Source organism: Zonotrichia leucophrys, chromosome 9 (genome assembly GCF_028769735.1).
Source record: "Zonotrichia leucophrys gambelii isolate GWCS_2022_RI chromosome 9, RI_Zleu_2.0, whole genome shotgun sequence".
Taxonomy (NCBI): domain Eukaryota; kingdom Metazoa; phylum Chordata; class Aves; order Passeriformes; family Passerellidae; genus Zonotrichia; species Zonotrichia leucophrys.
The window spans coordinates 4,648,791-4,673,688 of NC_088179.1; the positions used below are offsets into that span (position 1 = coordinate 4,648,791).

The 24,898-nt window shown below is 53.8% G+C and overlaps 2 protein-coding genes across 2 annotated transcripts; one reads left to right on the forward strand and one right to left on the reverse strand.

Moving 5' to 3' along the window:
• Positions 1-2,661: 2,661 nt before the first annotated feature.
• LOC135451455 (aquaporin-12-like) lies at positions 2,662-6,513 on the forward strand. Its single transcript, XM_064720673.1, has 3 exons — positions 2,662-3,790; positions 4,611-4,727; positions 5,582-6,513. The coding sequence occupies exons 1-3, from the start codon at positions 2,935-2,937 to the stop codon at positions 5,761-5,763; spliced, it is 1,155 nt and encodes a 384-aa protein (XP_064576743.1). The 5' UTR covers positions 2,662-2,934; the 3' UTR covers positions 5,764-6,513.
• Positions 6,514-6,577: 64 nt separating this feature from the next.
• LOC135451826 (galactose-3-O-sulfotransferase 2-like) lies at positions 6,578-12,076 on the reverse strand. The gene is made up of 5 exons (XM_064721373.1): positions 12,051-12,076; positions 11,449-11,559; positions 10,548-10,791; positions 9,873-10,241; positions 6,578-8,906 (listed from the first exon to the last, which is right to left on the reverse strand). The coding sequence occupies exons 1-5, from the start codon at positions 12,074-12,076 to the stop codon at positions 8,004-8,006; spliced, it is 1,653 nt and encodes a 550-aa protein (XP_064577443.1). The 3' UTR covers positions 6,578-8,003.
• Between the last annotated feature and the right edge of the window lie 12,822 nt (positions 12,077-24,898).

Below are 24,898 nucleotides of genomic sequence, written 5' to 3' on the forward strand. Positions count from 1 at the left end.
TGTGGTGGAGCACTGTGCTGCCCATAGATCCCTGCTCCTGGGATTTGTACAGCTGCATTTTTCCCCCCTTTTTAAATATAACTTGCATTTTGCTCCCAAGATTATTTTTAATAAAAACAGCTGTCCTCAGTCATGTGAGAAAGCAGCATGCAAGTTTGCTGAGCTCAGCCAAACTCTGGCTGTTGCTCTCCAGATGTGTGGAAGAAGCAGGTTCTCTAAGAGCTGTTTGCTCTGCTTTGAATCCAGCCTAAGGACAGATTTCTTTTCCTTGAAGGAGGAAAATACCAGCAAGTGAGAACAATGACTTTGTGACTTCTCTACCTTCAGCCTGTTAGGAGGGAGCAGGGCAGCACCAACACAGCTTGTCTTGCTTTTCCCAGCTGGTGTCTGCAGTGGAAATGTCCTCCAGCACATCATCACTTCAAATCACAGAATCAGAGAGGTTGGAAAAGACCTTTAGGATCATCAAATCCATCAAGATTTCAAATCCCTGTTGACCTGAGTGTTGAAACAGCCCTTAGGGACCAGTGGTTGGGGTTTTCTAATGGGATTTTCCCAGTGGGAAGTTAGGAGTTGCTCATTCTCTTTCAGGGCCCCCAGACTTCTGCTTTGGAGCTGTGTTGAGTCAGTGCAGAGGAGGGGAGGGCAGACAGGCTCTGTCAAGGCATGGATGTGTCTCAATGCACAGGCTCCAAGTCCTGGTGTTCCTGGAGGGCTCTGGAGAGTGAATCCAGCTTGGTGCAAGTGTGGATCATTGCTGAGGACACTGATGGGACTCAGAGCAGCTCCTTGGAATGGTCTGCAAGGCAGATGTGTCCACACCATGTGCAGGGCTGACCTTCCCCAGGACTGATGTCTCCTGGAATTCCTTGAGGTTTCTAGAGCCAAGGATGGCCCATCTTTGTTATTTTGCCCTTTCAGTGACTGCTTGTTCTAAGGATTCAGGTTCTTTCACAAAGCACAGTTAACTCTTGGATCCCCTGGAGCCCTTTTCCTGCCTGACCATGAAGGGAAACCTTCCCCAGGTTCCTGCTGCCTTGTCACAGCAGCTGGGAACATCTGGCTGCTCCTGGAAAGCTCTAATCCACCCTCTGCCCTGTGAAACTTCCCTTAAATAACCTTATAACTCTTTTTTCCTGTAGCTGTTGCCTCTTTGAGGGCAAAAAGAGCAAGGGAGCCAGGGTGGGTCAGCTCAGCTCTTGTGACTGCTCAGTGTTTTTGGGGAGTGTTTATTTTGCTGAAATCTGGAAGTGCCAGCTTGTTCCTATCCAGTGGCTAAACTTAAATATCTGCATTTTAAGCCCTGTAAACATGTTTGGTTTAGAGGGACACTGATGTTCCAGCTACAGAAAAGGGGTTTTTGGTGGGAATATTGGAATTTTTAGACAGTTTTGTTCCTAGAAGAGCAGCCCTGCAAACCTGCATGAAGCCTGCTGTCAGCACTAACATAAATGAGGGAATGAGCCCCTGGCCTTGTTTAATCCCATAGTTATCCTTGGAATCAACAGTTCCCAGCTCCTCTCTCCAGCCTGGGTTAAATGTCCCACAACTGTGCCATGGGCAGAATTGCAAGCAATGGGTGGGAAATAGTTTTTAAACCTTGGAATGTTTATTTCCTAAGGCCTAACTCTTAACAATGGTTGAGAAGAAGGAGAAAATCCATTTCTGGGGGAAGGAAAATATGTTGGAATTTCTTTCCCAGTTTTACCAGTCTGTGTCCTGTGATCTGGTGGTTCTTTTCCAGGGACTGGATTTGGGCTGTGTTGCTGGGTCCTTGGGAGGTTTTGTTTCTAAAGAGGAAACTTTACTGGTTTCTCTACTCCTGAGAAACACAGGAGGAGGGAGGGGAGGTGGAAAGAATTGAGTTGGATTGTGATGTTGAGTATTTTATGGTTGGTTTTGCAGTAGCTTTGACCAGTACTTTGTTGCTGCCAGAAGTCAATTTTCTTCAGGACAAAATAACTAATTTTTGAGACTCTTAAGAGTAGTTCATCTTCTGTTATTCAAGCTAAGTCATTTGTTCATTTGGGGTGGAAGGTGGGTGCTTGTCTCACCATCTGGAAGGTGAATTGGGGCAAAAAGGGTTAAAATGGGAGAAGTTCTGAGGCAGGCTGGCCAAAAGGTTTGGGGGGGAGGAGAGGAGGGCTTGGATGGTGGCTGGTTGGCAGCTGCTCCCTCTCCTTGCCCAGACCTCCCATGGTTCCCAAGCCAGGGCTGTGAGCAGTGATCCCTTCCCAAAACCTCTGGGGGCTGGAAAGGAGTGGGGAGGGATGAGAGGAGGAGGATGGTGCAGGGGAGGTGCTGAGCTGTGGCCTTCACAAGCACCCCCACAATGTCCTGCCAAAGGCTGTTGAGGGAAAGGCTCCAATGCATTTGAAGCATCTGCTCCTGCTTTTCATGCCTTGGGCTGCACTGCTGCAGCCACCTTGACCTGCATGAAAAGCCTCGTCCCTGCCCAAGTGTGCTTCAAACCTGGGTTTTCTGGTAATTTCTTTTATAAATGACACAAGGGGAAATAAAATGGTCCAAATCAAAGCTGTTGGCTCTGTGTGTGTGACAGGGCAGTGAGAGGAGCTGGGTTAGCTGCCAGCACTGCCTGCCCTGTAGGGATGGCAAATGTGGGCTCAGAGTGGTGACACTTCTGCTGCAGATCAGGGAAATGACCCAGAAGACCCATCATGTATTGTTTACCATGGACTCCCAGAATGGTTTGGGTTGGAAGGGGCATTATACTAATTTCTTTCCACCCCTTTCATGGGCAGGGACACCTTCCACTATCCCAGGTTGCTCCAAGTCCTGTCCAACCTGGCCTTGGACACTTCCAGGGATGGGGCAGCCACAGGCATTGGAGCCAAGCAGAAAGAAAATGAAAATTTTTGTTCCTTCTGGAAGAGCTGTCAGCTCTGGGGAGCTGCTGTGGGCTCTCAGGTGTGAATGCTGAAGGCTCAGTGCCTGGTGGAGATAACACCAGGATTTGCTGGGACAAACAGCTTGGTGGCTGCTCCAGCTGCTGTGAGTCCAGCAGCTCCCTGTGGCACTGGCATTGTCCCATGGGGGCCACACGTGTGGCCCTTCCCAGGCCTGTCGGTCTGTGCCACGTTTGCTTTTGCTTGGCTTTATAAAGAGGAGGTACAAGAGCTTCCTCTGCTCCTTGCCAGACTCTGCCCCCAGCACAGCTTCGCTATGGATGGCTTGAATGTCTCCATTGCTTTTTTCTTCCTGGTTTTTGGGCTGTGCCAGTTGTTCAGGTGGCTTTCCAAGAGGCTTCTGTCCCCAGGGACACATGGCTGCCTTGCCAGGGAATTTGCTGGCTCCTTCCAGCTGTGCATGAGCTGCCTGGAGCTGAGGATGCTGATGGACATCGGCCCCTGGGGTGGTGGCTTTGGCCTGGACGTGGTCCTGACCCTGCTTTTCCTCCTCTCCGCTGTCCATGGTGCCTCTCTGGATGGAGCATCTGCCAACCCAGCGGTGTCCCTGCAGGAGTTCCTGCTCCTGGAGTCCAGCCTGGCAGCCACGGGGGCCAAGCTGCTGGCCCAGGGTGTGGGTGCAGGCACGGGCTGGGCTCTCACCCGGCTCTACTGGTCCTGGGAGCTGACACAGCTGCACTTCATCCAGAACCTGATCGCTCCCGAGTGCAGCTCCTCCATCCACACCTCCCTGCCCCACGCTGCCTTCCTGGAGGGCTCCTGCTCCTTCCTGCTCCACCTCATCCTCCTCAAGCTGCGACAGAGCCACCCCCTGTACCGGGTCCCTGCGCTGGCAGCCACTGTCACCTTCCTGACCTACGCAGGTGAGCAGCACTGGCCTTTCTTCCCCCCAGTCATTTGGAAAAATGCCTCATTTGGGGGGAGGAACAGCCCCCTGTTTTTCATCTTCCAGGACTGGAGAGGTAGGGGTTAACAAGGGCATGACTGCTAAGGTGCTTGTTTTCTGTTATTTTGGCACTTTGGGCTATCTGGGCTGCTCTTGTATTAGCGGGGTTCCCATTCCAGGGAGGAATGATGAATCTGACTCCATGTTCTTAGAAGGGTAATTTATTATTTTATGATACTATATTATATCGAAGAATACAATACTAAACTATACTAAAGAATGCAGAAAGGATACTTACTCAATGCTAAAAGATAATAATGAAAACTCGTGACTCTTTCCAGAGTCCTGACACAGCTTGGCCCTGATTGGCCAATGAGTCAACTCACAGCAGAACCCAATGAAACAATCACCTGTGGGTAAACAATCTCCAAACACATTCCAAAGGGGCAAAACAGAGGAGAAGTAAATGAGATAAGAATTGTTTTCCTTTTCTCTGAGGCTTCTTAGCTTCCCAGGAGAAGAATCCTGGGCAAGGGGATTTTTCAGAAAATGTGATGGTGACAGGCTGCAGGTGAATTTTGGCTCACAGCCGTAGCTCAAGACTAGGATCCTTTCCCTGGAACCTCTCCTACTGCAATCCCCAGTCCTGCACTGAGCTTTCCTGCTTCCCACAAAGCTCAGGGCCACAAGGGTGGGATTTCCCCAGTGTCAGAAGGCAGGCAGGAGGGGTCTCAGCCCTTTGTCAGTGTTCCAGAGGATGCAGTGGGACTGTTGGCCACGTTTCTCTTCCCACACAGCTGGACCGTACACGGGGGCCTTCTTCAACCCTGCCCTGGCCACAGCCGCCACCTTCCACTGCTCGGGGAGCAGCTTCTGGGCCTACATCCAGGTCTACTGGCTGGGGCCCCTCGCAGGTGAGAACTTCCCAGGGGCAGGGGCTGGCATGGGGACAAGGCAGAAATGCTCAGTGTAACGTGGACTGTTCTGGAAAAGGGGTTCTGAACTTGGGGTTGCCAGTGGCAAATGTCACTTTTCATCCTGCCTCATTGGCTCTGGGATCATCTCTTTGCTATCCAATTTTTTAAAATCCAACTTCTGCGTGGTTCAAGGGCAGAAATCTCCCTGAAGCCCAAGTCTGGGTGAGGTTTAGCAAAGGTGTTTTAGGGCAGTGCCAGGCTGAGCTGTGCTTTGAGGCTGTCCCCAGCTCCAGCATGGTCATGGGGAGCTGGATGGGTGCTGAGAGTGGAGCCAGGTTTGGGTTGGGCTCTGCTCCCAGGTAATTCTGATGGGACAAGAGGAAACGGCCTCAAGTTGCCCCAGGGGAAGTTTAGGTTGAGTATTGAGAAAATTTCTTCCCTGAAGGATGGTCAGGCACTGGCACCCTGCTGAAGGCAGTGGTGCAGACACCATCCCTGCAGGGATTTTAAAGCCTGGATGTGGCACTGGGGTGATGACCAACAGTGAGGGAATGGTTGGGCTTGATGGGCTCAGAGGACTTTTCCAACCTTAATGATTCTCTGCCAGAAAACTGGGGTGGTTTATGGGTCAAAACAAGCATTGTTTGTTATGTTATGGACATAAGAGTGGCAAATTCTCCTTAAAGCAGAACAGCAAGGGTCCCTCAGCTCTCGGTGGGGACTTCAGTGGTGCTCAGCTGCCTTTTGGCCATGGTGAAGGTTGTGACAAGGACCCAAAGCCGCTGCTGAGCTGTGGGGAGGGTGGAGATGCTCCCCACAGTGCCTGGAAGGGGTCTGTGCTCTCATTGCAGGGATGCTCGCTGCCCTCCTGCTGTTCCAGGGCAACATCCCACGCCTCTTCCAGAAAAACCTCCTCTACAGCCAGAAAAGCAAATACAAAGTGCCCAAGGCAAAGGTGACAGCACAGGCGGAGGGTGACAAACCACAGAAGAAGAGGAAAGGAGGGAAGAGCAACGCGGAGCCCCGTGCCTGAGCCCCTCCTGGCCCTTTCCCTGGGAAAGGGTTTCCCGGTGTGGAGGATTTTGCAGCTCGTTGAGTCCTTAAAGCACCACAAAGGAATCCTGCAGGATGCCCCTGAGCTCCTTTGGGAATTGCTTTGAAAGCCTCCCTGGAGAGCCCGAAATGTTTCAAGCCCACACTGCTGGCTCAGAGGGAAAACACGGAACACTTTTGCATAAATTGCTGGTTGTCTTGTTCTGCCAGGAATCTTACAGAGAGCTGGAACTGTTCCATGGGCAGGCTTGAGCAACCCGGGGTTACTGCACAGTGCAGTGCCTGCAATAACCCCACTGGGTCTCTTGCAGCCCCTAAAAACAAAGTATAAGTCAGTAACTGCCTTGGGACACTTGGGATGGGCAGGAAACAGGCTTTGGTCTTTTGAGTTATTAATGGATACTGGTTAAAAACTGGTGGGGTTTGAGTTAAACTTGGCCTGAAGTCCTTGAATTGCACAGGCTGAACCTGGCAAGTCTTGGAGAGGAATTAAAAATGCTCCAAGGCAAAAGAGTTCACTGGCCACGGGAGAACCTGCTCCTCTGGGGATGTGCTTGGCCTGGTGCTGTAAAGCATCAAGAAATGGTGTGCAAAGGGTCTGTGATTAGGAAAAAAATAAAAGAGACCCAGGCAGCTGCTGTGCATCCCTGGGCTCTGCTCCATGCCCAGATGAAATATTCTTAACTATAAAATTACAGTTTGTGGGGGGAAAAAATTGCTGTGGTTGGCATTTGGGTGAGTGATGTCATTCTTGGGAGACATCCCTGAAAATGGGAGTCACTGTGATGCCCAAACCACCTCTGCCCTGCCTGCTGCCTGCTCTGGAAAGGTGGAAACACCTCCTGGAAATGGGGATCCCCCCGGGCTGTGCTGGGGCCAGGGCACCCCATGGGAGCTGCACCCTGGGTGACAGCACAGGGACATTGGGATGCTCTGGCTGGTCCAGGATCTCTGCCCTGGATCAGAGCTCCTGACAGGAATGACCTGCTCCTATTTCCTGAGGTGCAAACAGGGAATAAGCAAGTGACACCCAGTGAAAACCTGGAGTGGAGGTGTCAGATGCAGGTTTGGTACCCAGTGTCCAGCCCTGCTGCTCCCTCCCCTCTGCTGTGTCCATGGGGAGACATCCCCAGGGTGCTGCTGGGCCTCTGGGCTGCCCATCCCAGGTGATTTCCTCTGGGATTGCCCTCTGGAGGCACCTGCAGGAACCCCAGACCTCTGACACCACATCCCAACAGGAGAAACGAGGGAAGGGACCAACACAGCCATGCACAGATGTGCCCCAGAGGTGAAACTTTATGGAACACCCCAAAGCCATGGAGCAAAATCCCCAAACTGTGCCCTCTCCCTGTGCCTGGCTGGATGCCTGGCACTGCCCCAGGAAGGGCTCTGGGAGCACAGTCTGGATTTTTCCTGGTTAAACTGAGCAGGAGACCTTTGGGTAGAAGCTGAAACCTTTGAGACTCTTTGTATCTGCCCCAGGGACAACCTGGGATGCTCAGATCCCCCTGGGCAATTTTTTCAGAACCTCTTTTTTTTTTTTTTTTTTTCCCACTTTTCAGGACATATTAGGACACATTCAAATATTTGGGATGTGCTTCTGGGGCTTTTGGGGAGGTCATCTACTGAGCAGACTGACATAAGTAGGAGGAATTTAAGGAGTGACAGTGACTGTTGTTATTTTTAATTAAGAGGCTGCTTTTCCAGCACGGTAACATCAACGGGGCAGGGACGAGGTGCAGCTGCACAGACAGTCAGACTCGTTCCCATGCTGTAAATCAAACCTTTTGGGACTTTTTGGGAGAGTCAATCCTGCTGGGATTTTTTGAGAGAATAAATCCTGCTGGGATTTTTTGGGAGAGCCAATCCCACTGGGATTTTTTGGGATCTTTTGCCTGCAGCTCTGATGTACAGCTTGACCCTGTTCTGTCCCACCCCACTGCGGGGCTGATGATTTGGGCTGCCCTCCTGGACCTGCTCCTTGCTGCTGGAGCCGGTGCTGTCCTGAGGCTCCAGCTGCTGTCTGAGGGGATTTCCCTCTGGAAATGTCCTGTCCAGCCCCTGGAACCCCCTCTGCGGCTGTCCGGAGCTTGTGCCCAGCAGCGGGGCACGGACAGAGGGCCGAGCCCCGGTGTCCTCAGGAAATTGAGAAGGATGCCCGAGGGCCGAGCCTCGCTGTCCGGAGCAGATGGGGAAGGATGCCCCAGGGTCCAGGAGGGCTCAGTTTCGGCTGGGCTCCGGCCGCTGCGGAGGATGGAGCTGGGGAGGCAGCGGGCCGGGGGCTCTCAGTTTCGGGTGGGCTCCGGCCGGTGAGGCAGCGGGTCGGGGGCTCTCGGGGGGCGGCGGCGGCGGGAACTGCTTCTTGTAGAGCAGGCTGCTGTACTGCAGCTCCGGCGTGACCAGCCGCCGGCAGGTCCGCTCCAGCTCCCGAGGCAAGCCCTGCTTGAGGTTATAGCCCAGGATCCGGGCCCCGCCGTGCTGCAGCGGCCGCAGGGAGCTGTCCTTGATATCCTTGGGGCCCACGCTGCCCGTGCCCTGCAGGCAGGCCCGGGCCAGCTCCGCCTGCCGCTGCCGCAGCGCCCTCACCTCCCGCCGCAGCCGCTCCCGGCCGATGAGGCGGTCGAGCCTTTCCCAGAAGGTCCTGTTAAAGTGCGTGTAGATCTCCCAGTCCAGCCTGTTCCAGGCTTTCAGCTTCTCCACGACGGAGTCAGGGAGCGGGGACTTGGTGCTGCTGTCCCTGCTGTTGAGCGGGAAGGAGACGACGCTGTCCAGGTCCCAGCACAGCATCTCCTTCAGCAGCACCATGGACTCGTCGAAGTACTCGGAGATGAGCAGGAAGTCGAAGGACGCCTCGATGGCCTTCAGCATGAGCTGCACCCGTTCGGGGGACGCGTCCCCGTCGGGGTTGAAGCCGAAGTCGAAGGTCATGAGGTTCCTGGCGTAGTGGCGGTCGCCCCTGGCGGGGTCGTAGTAGCGCCAGGGCTGGCTGAGGAACTCCTCCAGGCTGCGGACATGCGAGAAGGCCGAGGCGCCCTTGTAGTACACGAAGGAGGACTCCATCAGCTGCACGGGGTTCCTCAGGATGGAGAAGTAGATGGCGGAGTTGGGCACCACTTTCTGTACCTGCGGAGGAGGAGAAGGAGGGTTTGAAGGTGGGGCAGGGAGTAGGGACCCGCTCGCCCACAGTGCTGGTGACCAGAGGCACCTGCTGGGGCAGAAGTGGTGTGTGCTGGGGAGGATTTCAGGGTGCAGCTCGTCAAAGGAGCTGTGGGGATGTAGGGGATAGAATATAAGGAAATAAAGATAGTGTAGAAAGTAGTTTTACCCCTAAGGAGTTGCAGCTGGGCCAATTATCAAAGATTAGGAACAGGCCTGGCTTTAACAGGCCACAGCTGTAACCAATGAGAAGAAGAGTGCTCTAAAATGATGGGTTGGCTGGTTGAGAAGGAAATTGGAGACAACTACTTTGTGAAGAAGAGTCAGTGCTCTGAGGAGTTGACCATGAGAAACACCAAGAAGGTATGAAACTTTTGAGATAAGGTGATAAGAGTATGGAACCCCTGCGATAAGATGACAACATGGAGAGCTCCAGAAGAGTCGCATGGGGAGAGCAGTGAGAAAAGCTCCCCACAGTGGGCTGTCACAGCTGTGTGGCTGGGCTGGGATGGAGACACTGCCCATCTCCTTCCCTTTGCCCATATCCACCTGTCCTCAGGTGGCAACCAGAGGGGTGGATGCTGGGCATGGCTGAACTGAGCTGATGCACTTTGGTTGTTCTCCTCTTGCAGCTGGTCCCCATTGGGCCTGTCCAGGGAGCAGGACATGTCCCAGGGCCCACCAGACAAGAAAGAGGAGAGAGTTGCTGGCTGTCAGTTCTGTCTCCCACTTTGCCATGGCTCACAGCTTCACCAAACCCACTGACAGAATCTCTCAGGAGGTGCCAACAACATACCAGGTACAGTTGGCCATCCTGACTCTCTTTAGCTCACCCCTGCAGAGTTTATGTGCTCGACAGGTGCCCCTCCTTGTGTCCCTGAGCCCCTGTCCCCGTTCCCTGCCCGTGCCCCCAGGGTGACAGCTTTCCCGTACCTCCGGCTGCAGGAAGCGCATGTGGTGGCAGAGGATGTTGAAGCGCCGGGGGCTCAGAGGGGAGAAGCCCTGCACGAACTTGGCCAGGAAGTGGTGGGGGTAGTAGAGCTGGAAGCCCCCACCCTTGGGGAAGGCGAAGGTGAGGTTGTGCATCTCCCCAAAGCGAAACAGGATGTTCATGACCGTGCTGCTGGCGCTCTTGTGGACCTTCAGGAAAACAATGTCAGTCTTGGGCTTGCACGTCTTCCCTTGAGAGGTGACTCCTCTGGCCTGCCGGACTTCTCCAGCTGTTACCTCCTCGATCTTAAAGGCTTCTGTCCAGCTTGGGAGAAATCCTGTCTGCAGGTCTGTTTTGTAAGAATCCTCTGCCTGCAGAGGTTGAGGTGAGTTTGGGATGGGCTGTGTAAATGAAGTGCCCCACTCAGGGTGAAGAGAAGTCACAGTTTGAGGCCGAGTCTGGCTCTGTACCTCCACCTGCACCGTTCCAGGTGGGGACATTCCCCTCTGCTGCTCTGTGCTCAGCCTGTTTGCAAAGATGATGAACTTGCTGGTGACAGCTTCTGCCAATTCTGTGGCAACCCTCCTGGGAGGGCTTGGAGAAGGACTTTCCCTAGCTGCATTTTCCAGGCCAGGAAGCTGGGGTTTCAGCTCTGTGGGTGCCAGATGGACTCTCACCTTCTCACTGCTCTCCCCAGGCTGCTGCATCCAGCTCTCTTCCTGGCTGCTGTCTGGAGGGGTCTCCTGTCTGAGGTAGAGGTGCATCCTGAAAACATCCTCGGTGGAGGCAGGGGCTGGCTCAGTTTCCCCCTGCCCCTGAGGGGAGTCATCCTCCCACAGCAGGTCAGGGCTGTGCAGGGCAGAGCTGAGCTCATGGCCCGTGGTCTGCTGCAGGTCCTGCTCCAGCTCACACTGACAGCTCCTGTGGTGGGGAAGACACAATGCTCAGCTGCAGGAGGTGGGAGGACAATGCAGAGGCAGCTCCTCTGCAGCCCATGAACCCCCTGACCCCCCGAAGTCACCCCAAAAGATGTTGCCTCCTTTAGGTGGGGTGGGTGGCATTGCTGATGGGTTTCACTGCTGCCCTCAGGGGAGGGGGGTGGGGGTGCAAGGACTTGGGCTTCATCATCTTGGAGGTCCTTTACAACCTTAATGATTCCATGAAGAGGAGAAGGGCAAGCTAGCAGTGATGTGGCAGTGTCTCTGTCTTGCTGAACATGACAGGACAGTGGAAGGGGCACAGCAGGAGAAGGCAACGAGAGAGAAGAACTGGTGGCCTGGAGAAGCTGGAGGAACGATTGCAGACAACCCCAGACTGGGAGGGCTGGGCTTAAGGGCTGTAGGGTTTAGTGGTGAGCCAGGACAAAGCCCAGAGCAGCCTTGTCTGACCCAGGGTAGGCTGAACTCTGGCCAGGGCATAGGGGTGAGATGTGGGACCCCCAGAGGGTCCTCTGTCACCTGGATTTTCCTCCCTGTCTAAGGAAGGTGGTTTTACAGGAGGGCAGTTCTGAGCCCACCTCAGTGGCCAGCAGAAGGCTGGAGAAGGAGGTGCAGGTGCATAATTGTGCTCAGGACCTACCCAAGAGGCTGCAGCTTCTCCACAACCTGAAGTGTGACCAGGAGGAGGACGAGGAGGCTGAAGGAGATCCAGAGCCGACCTGGCTGGCACCTGTAGATTGCACTCAGCTTCCTGCAAGGAAACAGACATTTGAGCCCATTTGTGGGGAGGAAATGCCAAGACCAGGCAGGAGAGGTGCCTTGAGGCTTTTTTATTTTTATCTTTATTTAAGGTAGGTCCCGTTTTCAGGGGCGGAAATGATGCAGAGGCAGCGATAACGGGGGAACCTCCAAGGCTGTGCCCCAGCAGTGCAGCCTCATGGAAATTTCCAGATGGGCCACAGGCATTGTGCTGAAAAGCAAACAGTGATAACCACTGAGTCCCTTGGCTGCTCAGGGACGCCTTCCTGGAGCAGCCTGAGCTCCCCCCAGGCAGCAGGAACAGGGCACTGCCTGTGTGCTCCCTGCCCTGCCTGCCCAAGAAGGATCAGGATCTTGTCCTTATCTACATGGACAATAAAACTCTTTTTTTCCCTGCTCTCCCCACTCTCTGCTATTGAACTGCCATCTGCACAGGCTCCAGCTGTTGCTGCAGATGTGCCACCATGAGGGCCCCAGCAGTGCCTGGATTTTGGTCTGATTTTAGCCATGTCTACAACAGCAAGTGTCATTTCTTCAGGCCATCAGAATTGTGCTGTTGTGTATGGTGACATTAAAGCCATGGAAATGCTGCCACAGGGCTCCTTCTCTTTGTAGGGTTTGCTGCATACCCTGGTGGAGCTTGATTGTAGCTTTAATCTTCAGTGGAACAATTGAGGGGCTGAATTTCCTGGAAAAAAGGATTTATTTGTATTTTTCTTTTCACAGAAAGGTTGTCCAGTCCCAGGAGATGTGACACTTGGAATCATGGGTTAGTGGTGGCCTTGGCAGCGTTGGAGGAAAGATTGGACTCGATGATCTTTGAGGGCTTTTGCAACCTGAATGATGCCATTATTCTGCTGGGTTTTCCCTAGGGAGCTCATTGTGGCACAACAGGAGATGATTTGTCCTGAGGATTTGGTTAAACCCTCTGGGATTGGGCTCTGCTGAGGGGGGAGTCCAGCCAGTCAGCCTCAGGTGGGTGCTCTCCCCTCTCAGGGAGGGAGAATCACAGGCAGCAAGGATTGAAATGGGAGGAATTAATGACAGCAGAAGTGTGGGCAGAGCCTGCTTGGAAGCCACATTTCAGCCAGCCTGGGTTTGTTGGCATTTCTGCCTTCCTGCAGTGGTCAGATTTGGACCAGGACAGTGGGACTGCACAGAGCTGCTTGTCCTCACCTCCATGGTGCTTTACCTCCTGCTCTGGGCAGTGCTGTGACACTGGGAGCAGAGCTCTCTTACTGAGCAGCAGTAACACAAACGTGGGTTGTCTGAAGGGGTCATGTGCATCCCAGGGTACAGGTCAGGAATTCAGGTTTGCTACTCAGAAACTGGCTTTGTTCCAGGAAAATCATCAGCTCTCATGATTAAGTAGTTTGATAATGACAGCGCTGCTTGCAGTGGTGGGACACCCTTGGACACGGTTCTGCCCTGCTCCCAGAAATGTCCCTTCACTGAGCTGAAACTCCCAGCTGCTCCCAGGAGGATTTAGTGTCTGAAGTACTCAGGGCTGGAAAGGCTGGGAGGTCTTAGGCTATGGCAGTGCTGCTGAGGATTCAGAAGGTGTCATCACTGTATGGGATTGATTACTGCCCATCACAGCATCCCCAATCCCCATGGCAACCTGGAGGGATCCACGCTTTTTGCCACTCCAGGAGCAGGCTGCCAAGCTCAGATGAGACAGGAGGTGGCAAATGCATGTGTGCCTGCCATGCCAGTAGCACAGGGAGACCCTCCTGAGGTCAGAGATAAGCAGATGTGACAAATAATGGAGCAGAAAAACGCGAAATGCTTAAACAGAGCTTAAAATGCCAAGAGGTGTTAAAGAGGGAGGGTTGAAGCAGAGACCAGAGCTGGTGTGAGGAAAGGTTTGTTGAAATAACTCCATGTGGAAGATCAGAGACCACAGAGGGAGAAGACAATGAGGGAGGAGATGCTCCAGAATGAAGTGATTCCTCTGGATCTGGTTGGAGACTCAATCCAGCTCTCCCATCACTCCAGGCAAGGCTGGTCATCATTTTGTCTGGCTGACCATGGCAGGACAAGCAGCAATGAGGGAATGAAGAGCTGCACCACTGTGATATTTAGTGATATGCACAAACTCTTGGGAGGACCTGCAGGAGCACCCAGTAATGAAGGCAGAACAATGGAACACTTTCCCCCAGGCAGGGCTGGGGGCAGCAACCTCTGCCACTCCCTTATCTGTATCTGGTGCAGGTATAACCCTGGCCTTGCTTCCACAGAGGTCCTAAACTTTCAACCTGTGAGAATCTGTGAAAGATCCAGGTTGTTTAGCTCTTTTGTGGTGGCTGGTGTGTTGGTGGAGCACCCAGCTGAGAACACACAACACGTGCTGGGCTGACATGTGTTGGGCTGGCCAGGCTGGCACAAAACCACAGCCTTTCCTTCCTCCTCTGAGCTGGCTCTGTGAGATGCAGGGACATCAAGGAGGGTGTGCTGAGAAAGTGGCAGTGCTGAAATTGCCAAGAAGTTGCATTGAAGGCAGAAAAACACCCATTAAATGGCACATGGTGCATGAGCAGCCCTTGTCTTGGAGGCTGGAGCAGGCTGGCAAGAGGTACCTGAACAACAAACCTTCAAAAGGCTCAGGTGCCCTCTGTGCTGCACAGCTTGCTCTCCATTTACACTCTGGGATGGGATCAGGGATGTGGGGCAGAGTTAAACACCTGAGACCAGAGCACCAGGAATATGTCCAGGCTGCACTTGGAGCCCTGCAGGGCTGATTGCACTGCAAGAGCCCAACTCCTGCAGAGCCTTTGGAGACGCCTCCATCTGTGGGCAGGCTACAGCTGAAGAGCCCTTTCAGACCAGAGCCTGGGTGCTGTCACCTCCAGGAGTGACAAGAAGGGTGCAGAGCTGGATGCAGCACCCCAAAGATGCCTTTGGTTTCAGGGGCTCAGTGGAAGAGCCAGAGCAGCTGGATCTCCCTATGCTGGCTCAAGGAATTGAACCCAAACCCGAACTGATGATCAAATCTTTGCAAGGGATGGTGCTCCAGCTGTCTCAGCGCCAGCCCCAGCAGGGCAGAGGGTGCCACTTGTTCTCAGCAGGGCTGCAGATTTCCCCTCTGTTATTCCCCCCATACTCCAAGCAGATCTTTCCTCCAACCCTGTCCCTTTACCCAGAGACAAAAGCCCCATCTAAGATGGGGCTGGCTGGAATTTTCAGGGCCCTTAGGGTCCCAGCAAGCTGCAGGAGGTGCTGAGGCTGAGCTCACCAGGCAGGTGAGTGGCAGAAAAAGATTTTTACAGTTTTGCTGTGCTCAGATATTCTCCAGGCAGTGAGCAAAGCTGCACAAGGAATTAATGTACACAGTATGTACACCAGCCACAGCCTGTTCCCTGTGGCCATTCACTGGAGCCAGTTTTTTTGGCAGTAAATGAGAAATTGGGCAAAATGGTCAGCAGGATGCTCAGGTGGCACAGCAAGGGCACAATGGCACTGCCTGCATCAGTGCCCACCCTGCAATTGACAGCTGGGTTGGGAATAACCCTGAGCCCTCTCACCCTGCAGCTCTCCCCCAGCCAAAGGACTCTGCAGCAGAGTCAAGTCCTGCCCTTCCCTCATCCCTCCTGTCCAAACCAGAGCCTGGGGAAGGGAGCACCTCACCCTAGGGGCTGCCATGTGAAAAACTTGCCCAGACTCACATTTCGGCTCCACATCTGCTCCTCTGGTGATCCCTCACCTGGGATGCTGCAGGAGGGAGCAGCATCACAGTGCCCTGCCAAGGTCTGTGCCATTCTCCTTCCTTTGTGGCAACAACCTCACAAAAGATGCTGTTTTCCAGCTGCCCTTGGAGCATCACCAAAGGGAAAATCCCCATCACCCCAGACTGCCCTGCAGTGATGAGGAGCAGAAACATCTCCCTGCCCATTCCATCACCACTTAAACTGTTTCCCAACACAGAAGGATCTACAAGGACATCAGGACATCACCTCCAGGTAGGACAGAAAGAGAATTTTACTTAGCGAAACAGCATTTGACTTAAATAAATACATAAAAATATTCCACTTACGTGATCAAATACCTCTTGAATTTCAGCATGGTGAGCTGGAGCCTTGGCTGGGAGCGGGTGGTTATCACCCGCCCGGGAGACTGGAAAGCAAACACCTGGAGCCTGCCTTGTGTGCTGTGGCCAGAGGCTCCTCCCCAGGGGGGGCACTGGGACACAGATCCTGTCAGACCTTCCCACCCGTGCCCTGTGCCTGCCCCAGGGAGTGCCCAGCCTCTGGGAGGGTGAGTGGCACCTTCACCCCTGCCACGTCACACAGAGCGTTGGGCACGCTGTCCACCCAGGCCAGTGTCCCTGCCTCACTCCTTGGTTTCACCCATGGCTGCTGGTGTTCCACTCTGACCCTCTCTTTTCCTTTCTCATGTCCTGATTTTGCCTCTTGACAAAGCTGAGGGCAGAGCTGGTTGTGACTGCTGAGCTCTTGGCTATCCTGATGTCTCCAGGTCGGTGCTGCTGAGGCTCTGTGGTGGCTGGGTCACCCCTGCATGGCAGGGACCTTGTCCTCTCCAGTGCACCATGGCTCCATCCGTGCTGGCTGTCCCCAGCTCCCTCCTTTGCTGGCCTGGGGGGCACAGGGGCCAGTCTGAGCATGGCACATGGAAGACATCGATGTGAAGTGGTGTCTGGAGAGGTGAATGGGATGAGGGAAGGCAAAGTTGTCAAATCCCCCGTGGTGGGACTGTGCTGTGCCAGGATGACCAGCTGGCTTCCAGGACCACTGGGAAAGTGGTCCCTGGCTCTGCTTCTTGCTGGCTGATGGGCAATGTAAGACAGCTCAAAGGAGGACAGGAGGCTGCCCTCCACCACGGAGCTCCTTTGGCCACATCCTTCCCCTTCAAGGCTCATCCCAGCATCCTGCACAGCATCAGCCATGCCCTTGTGTGACTGGGCCCAGGCAGTTTGGCAGGGACTGTGTGCTTCTCCTCTTTGGGCACAGACTCCCAGGGTGCTGTGGAGGTGGAGAGGGTGGCTGGGATGTGGGACACGAGTGGCTCCAGCTGTGTCACACACTGTCTGCAGGTACCCCATGTGCCTGCTGGCCCTGGAGGAGATGACCTGGCCATGTGGGCTTTCCCTTGACCTGTTCCTAAAGGCTCAGGAAGTGCATAAAGGGTGGGTAAGTCACTTCCAGCCTGGACCCTGGCTCTCTGGAGGGACAGAAGGGCTCCTTCCTTCCCTGCTGCCAGCAGGGAGGCAGCTGTTCCCCTCACTCACCCTGGCACAGGCAGGCACTGCCTCTCCCTGTCCACCTCATCAAAACCACAAGTTTCCTGTGGGGCTCTTGTGTTCTCCACCCATCCTGAGCTCCAGATCTGTGCCAGGGCTGCCAGCTTCCCTAGGAGTCTGGGGCTGCCTGAAAGCCATGCAAGAGCTTGCAGGGATCAGATCCTCTCTGGTGCAGGGGCTGAGGGTCAGGTTCTCTCCTCTGCTTCCCCCTGCACAGCCATGCTCTGTGCACTCCAAGCTGGATAAGCCTGCTTGGGGTGGATGGCTGAGGGCTCTGTGAGCATCCCCCATGCAGGATCTCCAGGGAACATCCTATTGATGCAGGGCATGGGAGCATCCAGAGGCTCAGCAACATGAGGGTGTCCAGACAGTCTTGGTCTTGCTCCTCTTTGGTTGTTTCCTCTTGCTTGATGGTCACTGGTGGGATTTGTCACTGCTTAGCTCATTTGTTTCCTTAAGGACAAACCTGTTAGTCCATGGTGACCTCATGAAATTCCAGATTCCACATGTAATCCTGCTCAAGGTATCCCCTATTCCTGTCTCCAGCCTCTTCTAGGGCACAACTGGAGGAACCTGTGGAGGAAAAACTCAAGAGGCAAAGTTGTCTGTTCCTGCAGGAATGTTCTGTTGGGAATCACAGCATGTGCTCTCCAGTGCCTGTGTGCTTCCTGTGCCAGAGCTGCATCCCAGGCACCTCTGCAGCTCTCTGGGGATCCTTCTGCTACCTCACACCTGCATCCTACACAGGCTATGCTGGACTGACCTGGGCAGCACCAGTGTCCAAGGGCCTCTGTGGGGGTGTCATTCCTCTGAGACTGCACCTGGTGGTCTCCTCCCTCCCTCCCTCCCACAGGTGCTGCAGTGGGGTCAGGACACTGCCAGGTAAATGCACCTTCTGCAGTTGTGTCTTGAGAAGGAAAGGTGCCCTGGAAGGAGGGACTGGGAGCCTCCTCAGGTGCTGACCTCAGCAAAAGGCAGTTCAGAGACCCCAAAGGCTCCTGTCCCTTCCTGTCCCCTGTGTAAGATGATGAGCAAGGACATGGCCTTAAGACCCTCAGGACCTTGCCACTCTCAGGCAATGGCTTTCCTGCTTGGCCAGCCCATGGTGCAGAGGAGCTGCTGGTGGATTTTTCCAGGATTGCCAGACAAGCTGCACCTGGAGAGCAGCCATCCCTGGTGTAATTGTACCTGGGGTGGAGGTGAAGAGGAGCACATGGGAAGGTGAAGAGGAAAGGAAAGCTGGGAATGTGATTGCTCCTCCAGTGAGGAAGAGAGCAGACCTGTAACCTGGATTTCCAACCCTGGGTTGGACCAAATGCCAGAGCAGTGGGTGGTGCAAAGGAGAGCCCTGGGGTTTGCAAGGGCTTGAGCCTCGCTATAACCCCAGCCAGCTTCTGCCTTCTTTCATCCTCCTCATCTTATTCCTTCTTCTGCTGGATGTGGAGCACTCCAGCATGAGAAGAACCCAGCAGAGAGCTGTGTGTGGGTTTTTGTTTGGGCCTGCTGAGGGCGGATTCTGTTTGCCATCAACAGCACTGAGCCCTGCTGAGCCCCGAGGTGTGAACAGCCACCTTCAGGTGGGCAACACAACAGGGCTTCTGGCCAGGGTGACAGCCAGCAAGGACCTTCTAGGCAGGAGCAGGGGAGCTTGGTTCTCCTGAGAGAGCTTCCTTGTTCTCCTGAGAGAGCTTGGATGGCAGGAAAGTGCTGCAGAGGTGAGGAGCAGGAGAAAAGCCACTGTTGGTACCAGGGACAATTCCTTGGTTAATCTCCTCCTGTGTGTGGGCAAAGGGAGGCAGCTGAGCCTGGAGGGTGCAGGCAGCCAGGGAGGAGCCTTTGTTAGCAGCAGAGTCTGGGATCCTGGGCAAGATGGAACTGCTGCAGGACTTTGCCAGCTGGGACAATATTTGGGAATTTCCTCAGTCTGGGATGGCCTGCAGAGGTTTCCTTAGCAGGGGATGAAGAGGGATGGAGCTCCTACTGGAAATGGCTCCTTGCTTTGAACATCTGCAAAATAAACAAAAACCTCAGGAAGGAGTCCATGCTGCTTAAATGAACACATCAGCTGGAGCAGGTAAACTGGAGAGGTACAGAAAAGTCATATCCAGGGTTAAAATTATCCTGGGAAGGTCCAGGAGTTAAAGTGCTACTCATGAGCTCATGTCAGAGGGGCCTGGAAGATCTCTTGGCAGTGCTGTGATGATGGGGCAGACTCCAAAGATGCCTGGCTGGTACAAGGGGACAAGAAGCCACCCCACAGGGCAGTACCAGGGTGGCACTGACTGCATCCACAGTGGCAGCCTAGTGCCTGAGCCCAGAGTCCCCTGGCTCCACACCTGTCCCTTTGCCTCCTGCAGGTAGCCAGAGGCTGAGGACCTGGAAGGAGGTTGTTGCGACAGGGAATTAATGCCTGATATGGGACTGGGTTCCATTCCTCCCTGCAGATGACCACAAGGACCCTGCTCACCTTGCTTGTGTTTTCCCCCTGTATTTAATTCTTTAATTTTTCTTTTTGTATTTGTGTTGTGTTTGCATGTGCACTTTGCTTAAACAAGGATTTATCTCCATTGTTTTCTGCCAGCCTGTGCTCACTTTGTCATTTGTACCCTGGCAGCCTGGAGCTTGCTGGATCATAAAGGGGGATGAAAAGACTTGAGAACTGTGCATGCCACCCCAGCAGGACTCAGCTGGCAGTCCTAGATGCAGGGACAGATTGGAGAAGCTGGACACTCCAGTTTCCTGGGTCTGCAATTATTCCCACAAAACTCTCAATGGAGAGAAACTTGAGAAAGGTCCCCTCACTGCCAGCGAACCATTTTTCTGTTTGCTTTTTAGACCAGTTTGCAGACAGACCTGTTCCTGGACTGCCCCATGATAATTTCTGGATGACTCTCCCAGGGGTATCCAGCACTCTGCTTTATCAGCAAGGTGCAGTTTGCTCTCCCAGTCGTTCTCCAATCTATCAGCCCCTGGGCCTCCCCTTCCGCCGCCGGGCACCGTGCTCCAGCAGCACCCACCTAAATTGATCTCTAGTTAATTTTACACCCAGCAGAGAGAGCAAGGCATGCCCATTTCCCATTAACTCCAACAGCTCTCCTGGACACTGAAGGGAACCTGGCCTGCAGTGGCCATGCCCATGGATACCAGCTCTCTGAAAGGATGCTCAGGGAGAAAATGCATCCAGCTGGGAGTTTGGGAGCAAAGCATGGTGGGAGCTGAGTGCAGGAGCAGTGCTGTGGCTGCTGGGCAGTGTGGGACATCACTGTCCTGGGCACCTTGTCTCAGAGACAAGGCAGAGCCTGTGCCAGCCCTGGGCAGAGCTCCTCTTTGGCTGGGAAGGCTGGGGAGCAGCTGGATAAGTGTGGCTTTAGGCAAGGAGTGCGTTGTTGCTCTGGCTGTGTGGTTTTGGCTGGAGTTGGGACTTTGGCCCTAATCGTTCTTTTATTTGTTCTTTAATCTCAGTCACCTTATCAGAAGCCTTTGAACAACCAAACACATCTCTGCTCAGCTGGAGAACAGGCTTTGCTGTGTCTTTTCGGTTGGTTTTGTTTGCTTGCCAGAGACCTCCAGGAGATTAAGTGAGCCCTCACAAACCTGGGCTTTGCCTTGAAGCCTCTGGAGGCTGCAGCACTTGGGTGCTGAAAAACATCTGTGTTTTAGGGTGGCTGACATTTGACCAGATCCCTCAGGGCCTTGTAGGATCCAGGATCTGAACCATTCCTGAGACTACCCATGTTGTCTTCATCAAAGACATCTGGTTACATGTTACTGGGAGGATTTGCTGGTCTGTCAGCAGAGAAAGAAATGAAAGTGAGCATCCCAACCACGGGGTGCCATGGGCTCTCCTCAGCAGAGGTGGGATGAGCCTCCCCTTGCCATTATATTTTGTCCAGTTTTGGGCTGTTCAGAACAAGAGAGACCTGGAGCACCTGAAATGGGTCCAGTGGAGGATGAAAAAATGCTGAAGGGCCTGGAGCATGTGGGTGCCCAGGCAAGGCTGAGGGAGCCAGGGCTGCAGAGGCTGTGGAGATGCTGGAGGGCCTGGAGCATGTGGGTGCTCAGGAAAGGCTGACGGAGCTGGGCCTGCAGAGGCTGTGGAGATGCTGAAGGGCCCGGAGCATGTGGGTGCCCAGGCAAGGCTGAGGGAGCCGGGGCTGCCCAGCCTGGCGAGGAGCCCCAGCTGGCTGGCCCTGGCTGCAGGGAGGGGCAAAGCAGGGCCGGGCTCTGCTCCAGGCCCAGCAATGGCACCGGAGCCACGGGCAGGGACTGAGCCCAGGCAGCTCCACCTGGGCATGAGGAAGAACTTTCCTGGGCAGTGCCTGAGCCCTGAACAGAGCCCAGAGAGGGTGTGGAGTGTCCTCACTGGGGATATCCCAGAGCTGTCTGGGCACAATGTGTGCCATGGGCTCTGGCATGGCCCTGACGGAGCAGGGAGGTGGCACAGGGTGACCCCACTGTGGTCCCATTCTGGGATTCTGTGGGACAGCTCTCATAGGTGAATTTCATGCAGTTTAGTTTGCTCCCATTGCTTCCTGTCCTGTCACAGGGCACTGTTGACAACAGCCTGGTTTCCTGCCTTCATTCCCTCCCATCAGATGTTTATACATATCTACAAAGTCCCTCCAAGACTACTTTGCTCTGAGATGAGCAGCTCCAGCTCTCTCAGCTGCTCCTTATATGAATGATGCTTCACACCTTCATGGCCTTGCACTGGACTGGCTCCAGTCACTGCATCTCCCTTGTACTGGGGAGCCCAGAGCTGGCCCCAGCAGTGCAGGTGTGGCCTCACAAGCACTGAGCAGAGTGGGAAGGGAGGCTGCTGGGGCCAGGGAAGCTGTTTTTGACCTAGGGATGGCCAAGGATGTCCTTAGGACTTTCCATGGCCGGCAGGAGCCGTGTGCTGTGTCTGACCCTGAGGAGTGAGAAGTGGTAAGGACTTTGTCTCAGCCAGAGCTTGGTGCCCACAGGAAGAGAGTGGACATGGTTTTCAGGAGAAACCTGGAGAGAAAAGCTGTATTGATCGAGGGAAACTGGGTGGAGCAGGTGTTTACAGAGCAAATGCCTTTTGAAACGTATCAGCAGGCAAACAGGGTGGGGATCTCACGAGCTGATGCCACCTCCTCCTATTTATGGAAAGTGTGACAGGATGTCCAGATAAAAGTGATGCCTCACCTGGCAGAAAAAACAACAAAACACTGAAATCTAGGAGAGATTTTATGGTTTCTAGGAAAGTTCAGCATCTCCATGTGTGTACAGAACAGTTGCTCCCATCACTACACAACAGACAGTGAAGGGCTGGGGTGTGTCCCGGGAAGGGAATGGAGCTGCTGAAGGGCACAACCAGGAACCCAGGCAGCACTTTGCCTTCTCTTTACTGGGCTCCACAGTCCATCCTCCATGCCCAGGGGGATTCCAGCCAAACGGGGATCTCTTCGGATCATCACCTCCCACCTCCTGGCACCGCCCCCGGCTCCTGCCGGCAGCACCGAGCGCAGCCCCTGCCCAGGCACAGGGTGGGAGAGCAGCCAGCAGAGAGCCTGGCAGGGCCAGTCCCTTTGTTCCTCCCACCCCAGCCTCTTCTGGCATAGCCAGGGACAATCTGGATCAAAAGTCACCCACAAGTCCTGCCCTTGGGTGTGCTGGCAGCAGCCAGGGCTCCTGGTCCTTCTGCTGAGCTCCACAAGCCCGGCCCTGCACAGGGAGAGTTTGATCCCAGCCCATGGCAGTCCCAGCTTTCCCCAGCCCAGACTATCCCATCCTGCCCAGCCTCACACGGAGCTGTGGGTGCTGCATGGGCAGCTCCAGAGCAGCAACTCCATCCTCCTCCCCAGCCCAGCTCCCTTGCACTGCTGGGGCTGCAGGCTGAGCCCCCAGGCCCCCCATGTACACAGGGGCTCTCTCCTAGAGATGGCAGGGACAAAAGGCCAAACTCCTGCCAGAACACCCAGCTCCTTCCTCAGAGAGCAGCCTTGCTTCCATCCCCAGCTCTTCCTAACACCTGAACATCTCTGGGAACTGACTCCTCCTTTCAAACCCAGCAGGAGCCCAAGGCAGTGCCCATGAGCATACCACGCACTTCCAGGTAAGGAAGGAATTAAAACTCAATTCCATTACTGCTTGTCCCTGCAGGGGTCATCAAAGCAGCGTGGAAATCCAGGTATCTGCCCAGGGAACAGGCACAATGAACCAGTTCTTGCTCAGAGTTACTTTTTTTAGAAAAAAAAGCCCTTGAGATCTGTGTTTTCTATGCTCAGTTGCAATGGAGGAATCTTGACATATTTTAAGGGCAAGAAAATTAATCTTTGGGCCTTAGAAACCTGCAAAGGGGATAAAGTTCACAGACAGCCTCACTTTACACCTTTGCTTTTCCAGGTCTTTTGTGGCCTGGCTCCTTCATCACCATTGTGTTCATCCCAGGAAGGAAAGAATTTTAAATCAAATCCTCACAGGAAATCCTTCAGGTCTGGGTTGTGCTGGTCCCACCAGCTTTGTGCTCTGGTCCCTGGAGCTCCCACAGGTGAGTGTGTGACACTCAGCCATGAATGAAAAGCTGATGCTCTGTTCCTACAACTGCTCTATCACACACATAAATGACCCCAAAAGGTGAGGGTGGCCAGTCCTCCTTTCTCCAGCAGCGCTTGTAGCTCTCCTACAAGGGGAGTCCTTTGTTGACCTGCTGATGGATCAATTTATTTATTTATCTATTTAATTATTTATTAATTTTTGAGGCTTTTTCATGTGATGGTGCTGCTTTAGGGGAGTTCATGGCTCAAGGTGTCTGTGGGGAGTATTTGCTCATGCAGGAGCTGCAGGTCAGGCTCCTGCTGAGGCTCCCAAGCTCATTGCTTGGTTCTGCTGGCATTGAGGCTGTTGACAAACACCATTCCCATCCCTTCTTCCCCTCAGGACAATGTTGACACGAGGGTATCCAGGACTTGGACACTGACCAAGTCACTGTCATCTCTTCCGAGACCAACTGAGCCCCACTGGACAATATTGTTTATGGTTAATTAAACCATCAGACATATGGTTAATTAATAAGGTATTGTGAGGTCCCCAGGACGAGGTGAGAGAAGAGAATTTGACTCCAGGTTCTCAGAAGGCTATTATATCATGTCATGTCATATCATATAATTTCCTTTCCATTTATATTATATTTATTATATTTATTATATTACTAAAGAAAGAGAAAGGAGACATCATAAGGCTAGAAAAAGATGAATAACAGAAACCTGTGACAGACCAGAGAGTCTGACACAGCTGGACTGTGATTGGTCATTAAATAAAAACAATTCACATGGAACCATTCAAAGATGCACCTGCCACATTCCAAAGCAGCAAAACACAGGGAGAAGCAATCAGATATTATTGTTTACATTTCCTTTCTGAGGCTCCTCAGGAGAAAAAATCCTGATGAAGGGATTTTTCAAAAAATATCATGGTGACAAATTAATTAACTCTAAACCATTGTTTATGTTTGATTACCATATCCAGCTCCAGTAATTGCCCTGACTGGGGTGTCAGTGCCCTGTGGGACAGTGTGGGGTAGCTGAGGAGTCCCAAGGTGAGCCTCAGGGGGAGCCCCATGGCCACACAGGCTCCTGAGGGTGCCTGAGCTGAGGTGGAGGTGCTCAGTGCTCCCCTGTGATCCTGCCATGGCCACAGGGAGGTGGTGGCACAGCTGGGGGGGGGCTGCAGAGCCAGCTCTGGCCATTGTGTTTGAGCAAGGGCTGTGCAAACAGAGCACTACGTGCCGGGCCAAGGCTGCCGCTGCCATTTCTTGCTGGCAGCAGAAGGTCGGCAGTTCAGAGGGACAGGTTTGGGTCCAGAGTCTATGTGTGAGGAGAGCTGTGACTCATCAGAATCATGACAGGTGCTGGGGACTGAGGGGTGGCTTCAGCAGCAGAGTGGGTGCACCATGTGGGGCTCTGGGGCAGGAGGGGATGAGCAGGTTGAGGTGGATGTTGTGAGGAAGAGGAGCACAATGCGCTCGTTTCCTTCCTGCGTGTTTGCCCACACACGCTCTGCCCCTGCACCAGGTCTGTGGCTGCCTTCATTCCTTCTTCCTGCCCTG

Excerpts from the sequence above, each read along its gene's own strand:
- LOC135451455 (XM_064720673.1), top strand. The coding sequence starts at position 2,935 with ATGCTGAAGGCTCAGTGCCTGGTGGAGATAACACCAGGATTTGCTGGG. Across the intron at positions 3,791-4,610 it reads CACCTTCCTGACCTACGCAG|CTGGACCGTACACGGGGGCC; the intron begins GTGAGCAGCACT and ends CTTCCCACACAG. Across the intron at positions 4,728-5,581 it reads CTGGCTGGGGCCCCTCGCAG|GGATGCTCGCTGCCCTCCTG; the intron begins GTGAGAACTTCC and ends CTCTCATTGCAG.
- LOC135451826 (XM_064721373.1), bottom strand. The coding sequence starts at position 12,076 with ATGGCTAAAATCAGACCAAAATCCAG. Across the intron at positions 10,792-11,448 it reads GAGAAGCTGCAGCCTCTTGG|GAGCTGTCAGTGTGAGCTGG; the intron begins GTAGGTCCTGAG and ends TCCCCACCACAG. Across the intron at positions 8,907-9,872 it reads TGCGCTTCCTGCAGCCGGAG|GTACAGAAAGTGGTGCCCAA; the intron begins GTACGGGAAAGC and ends CCTCCTCCGCAG.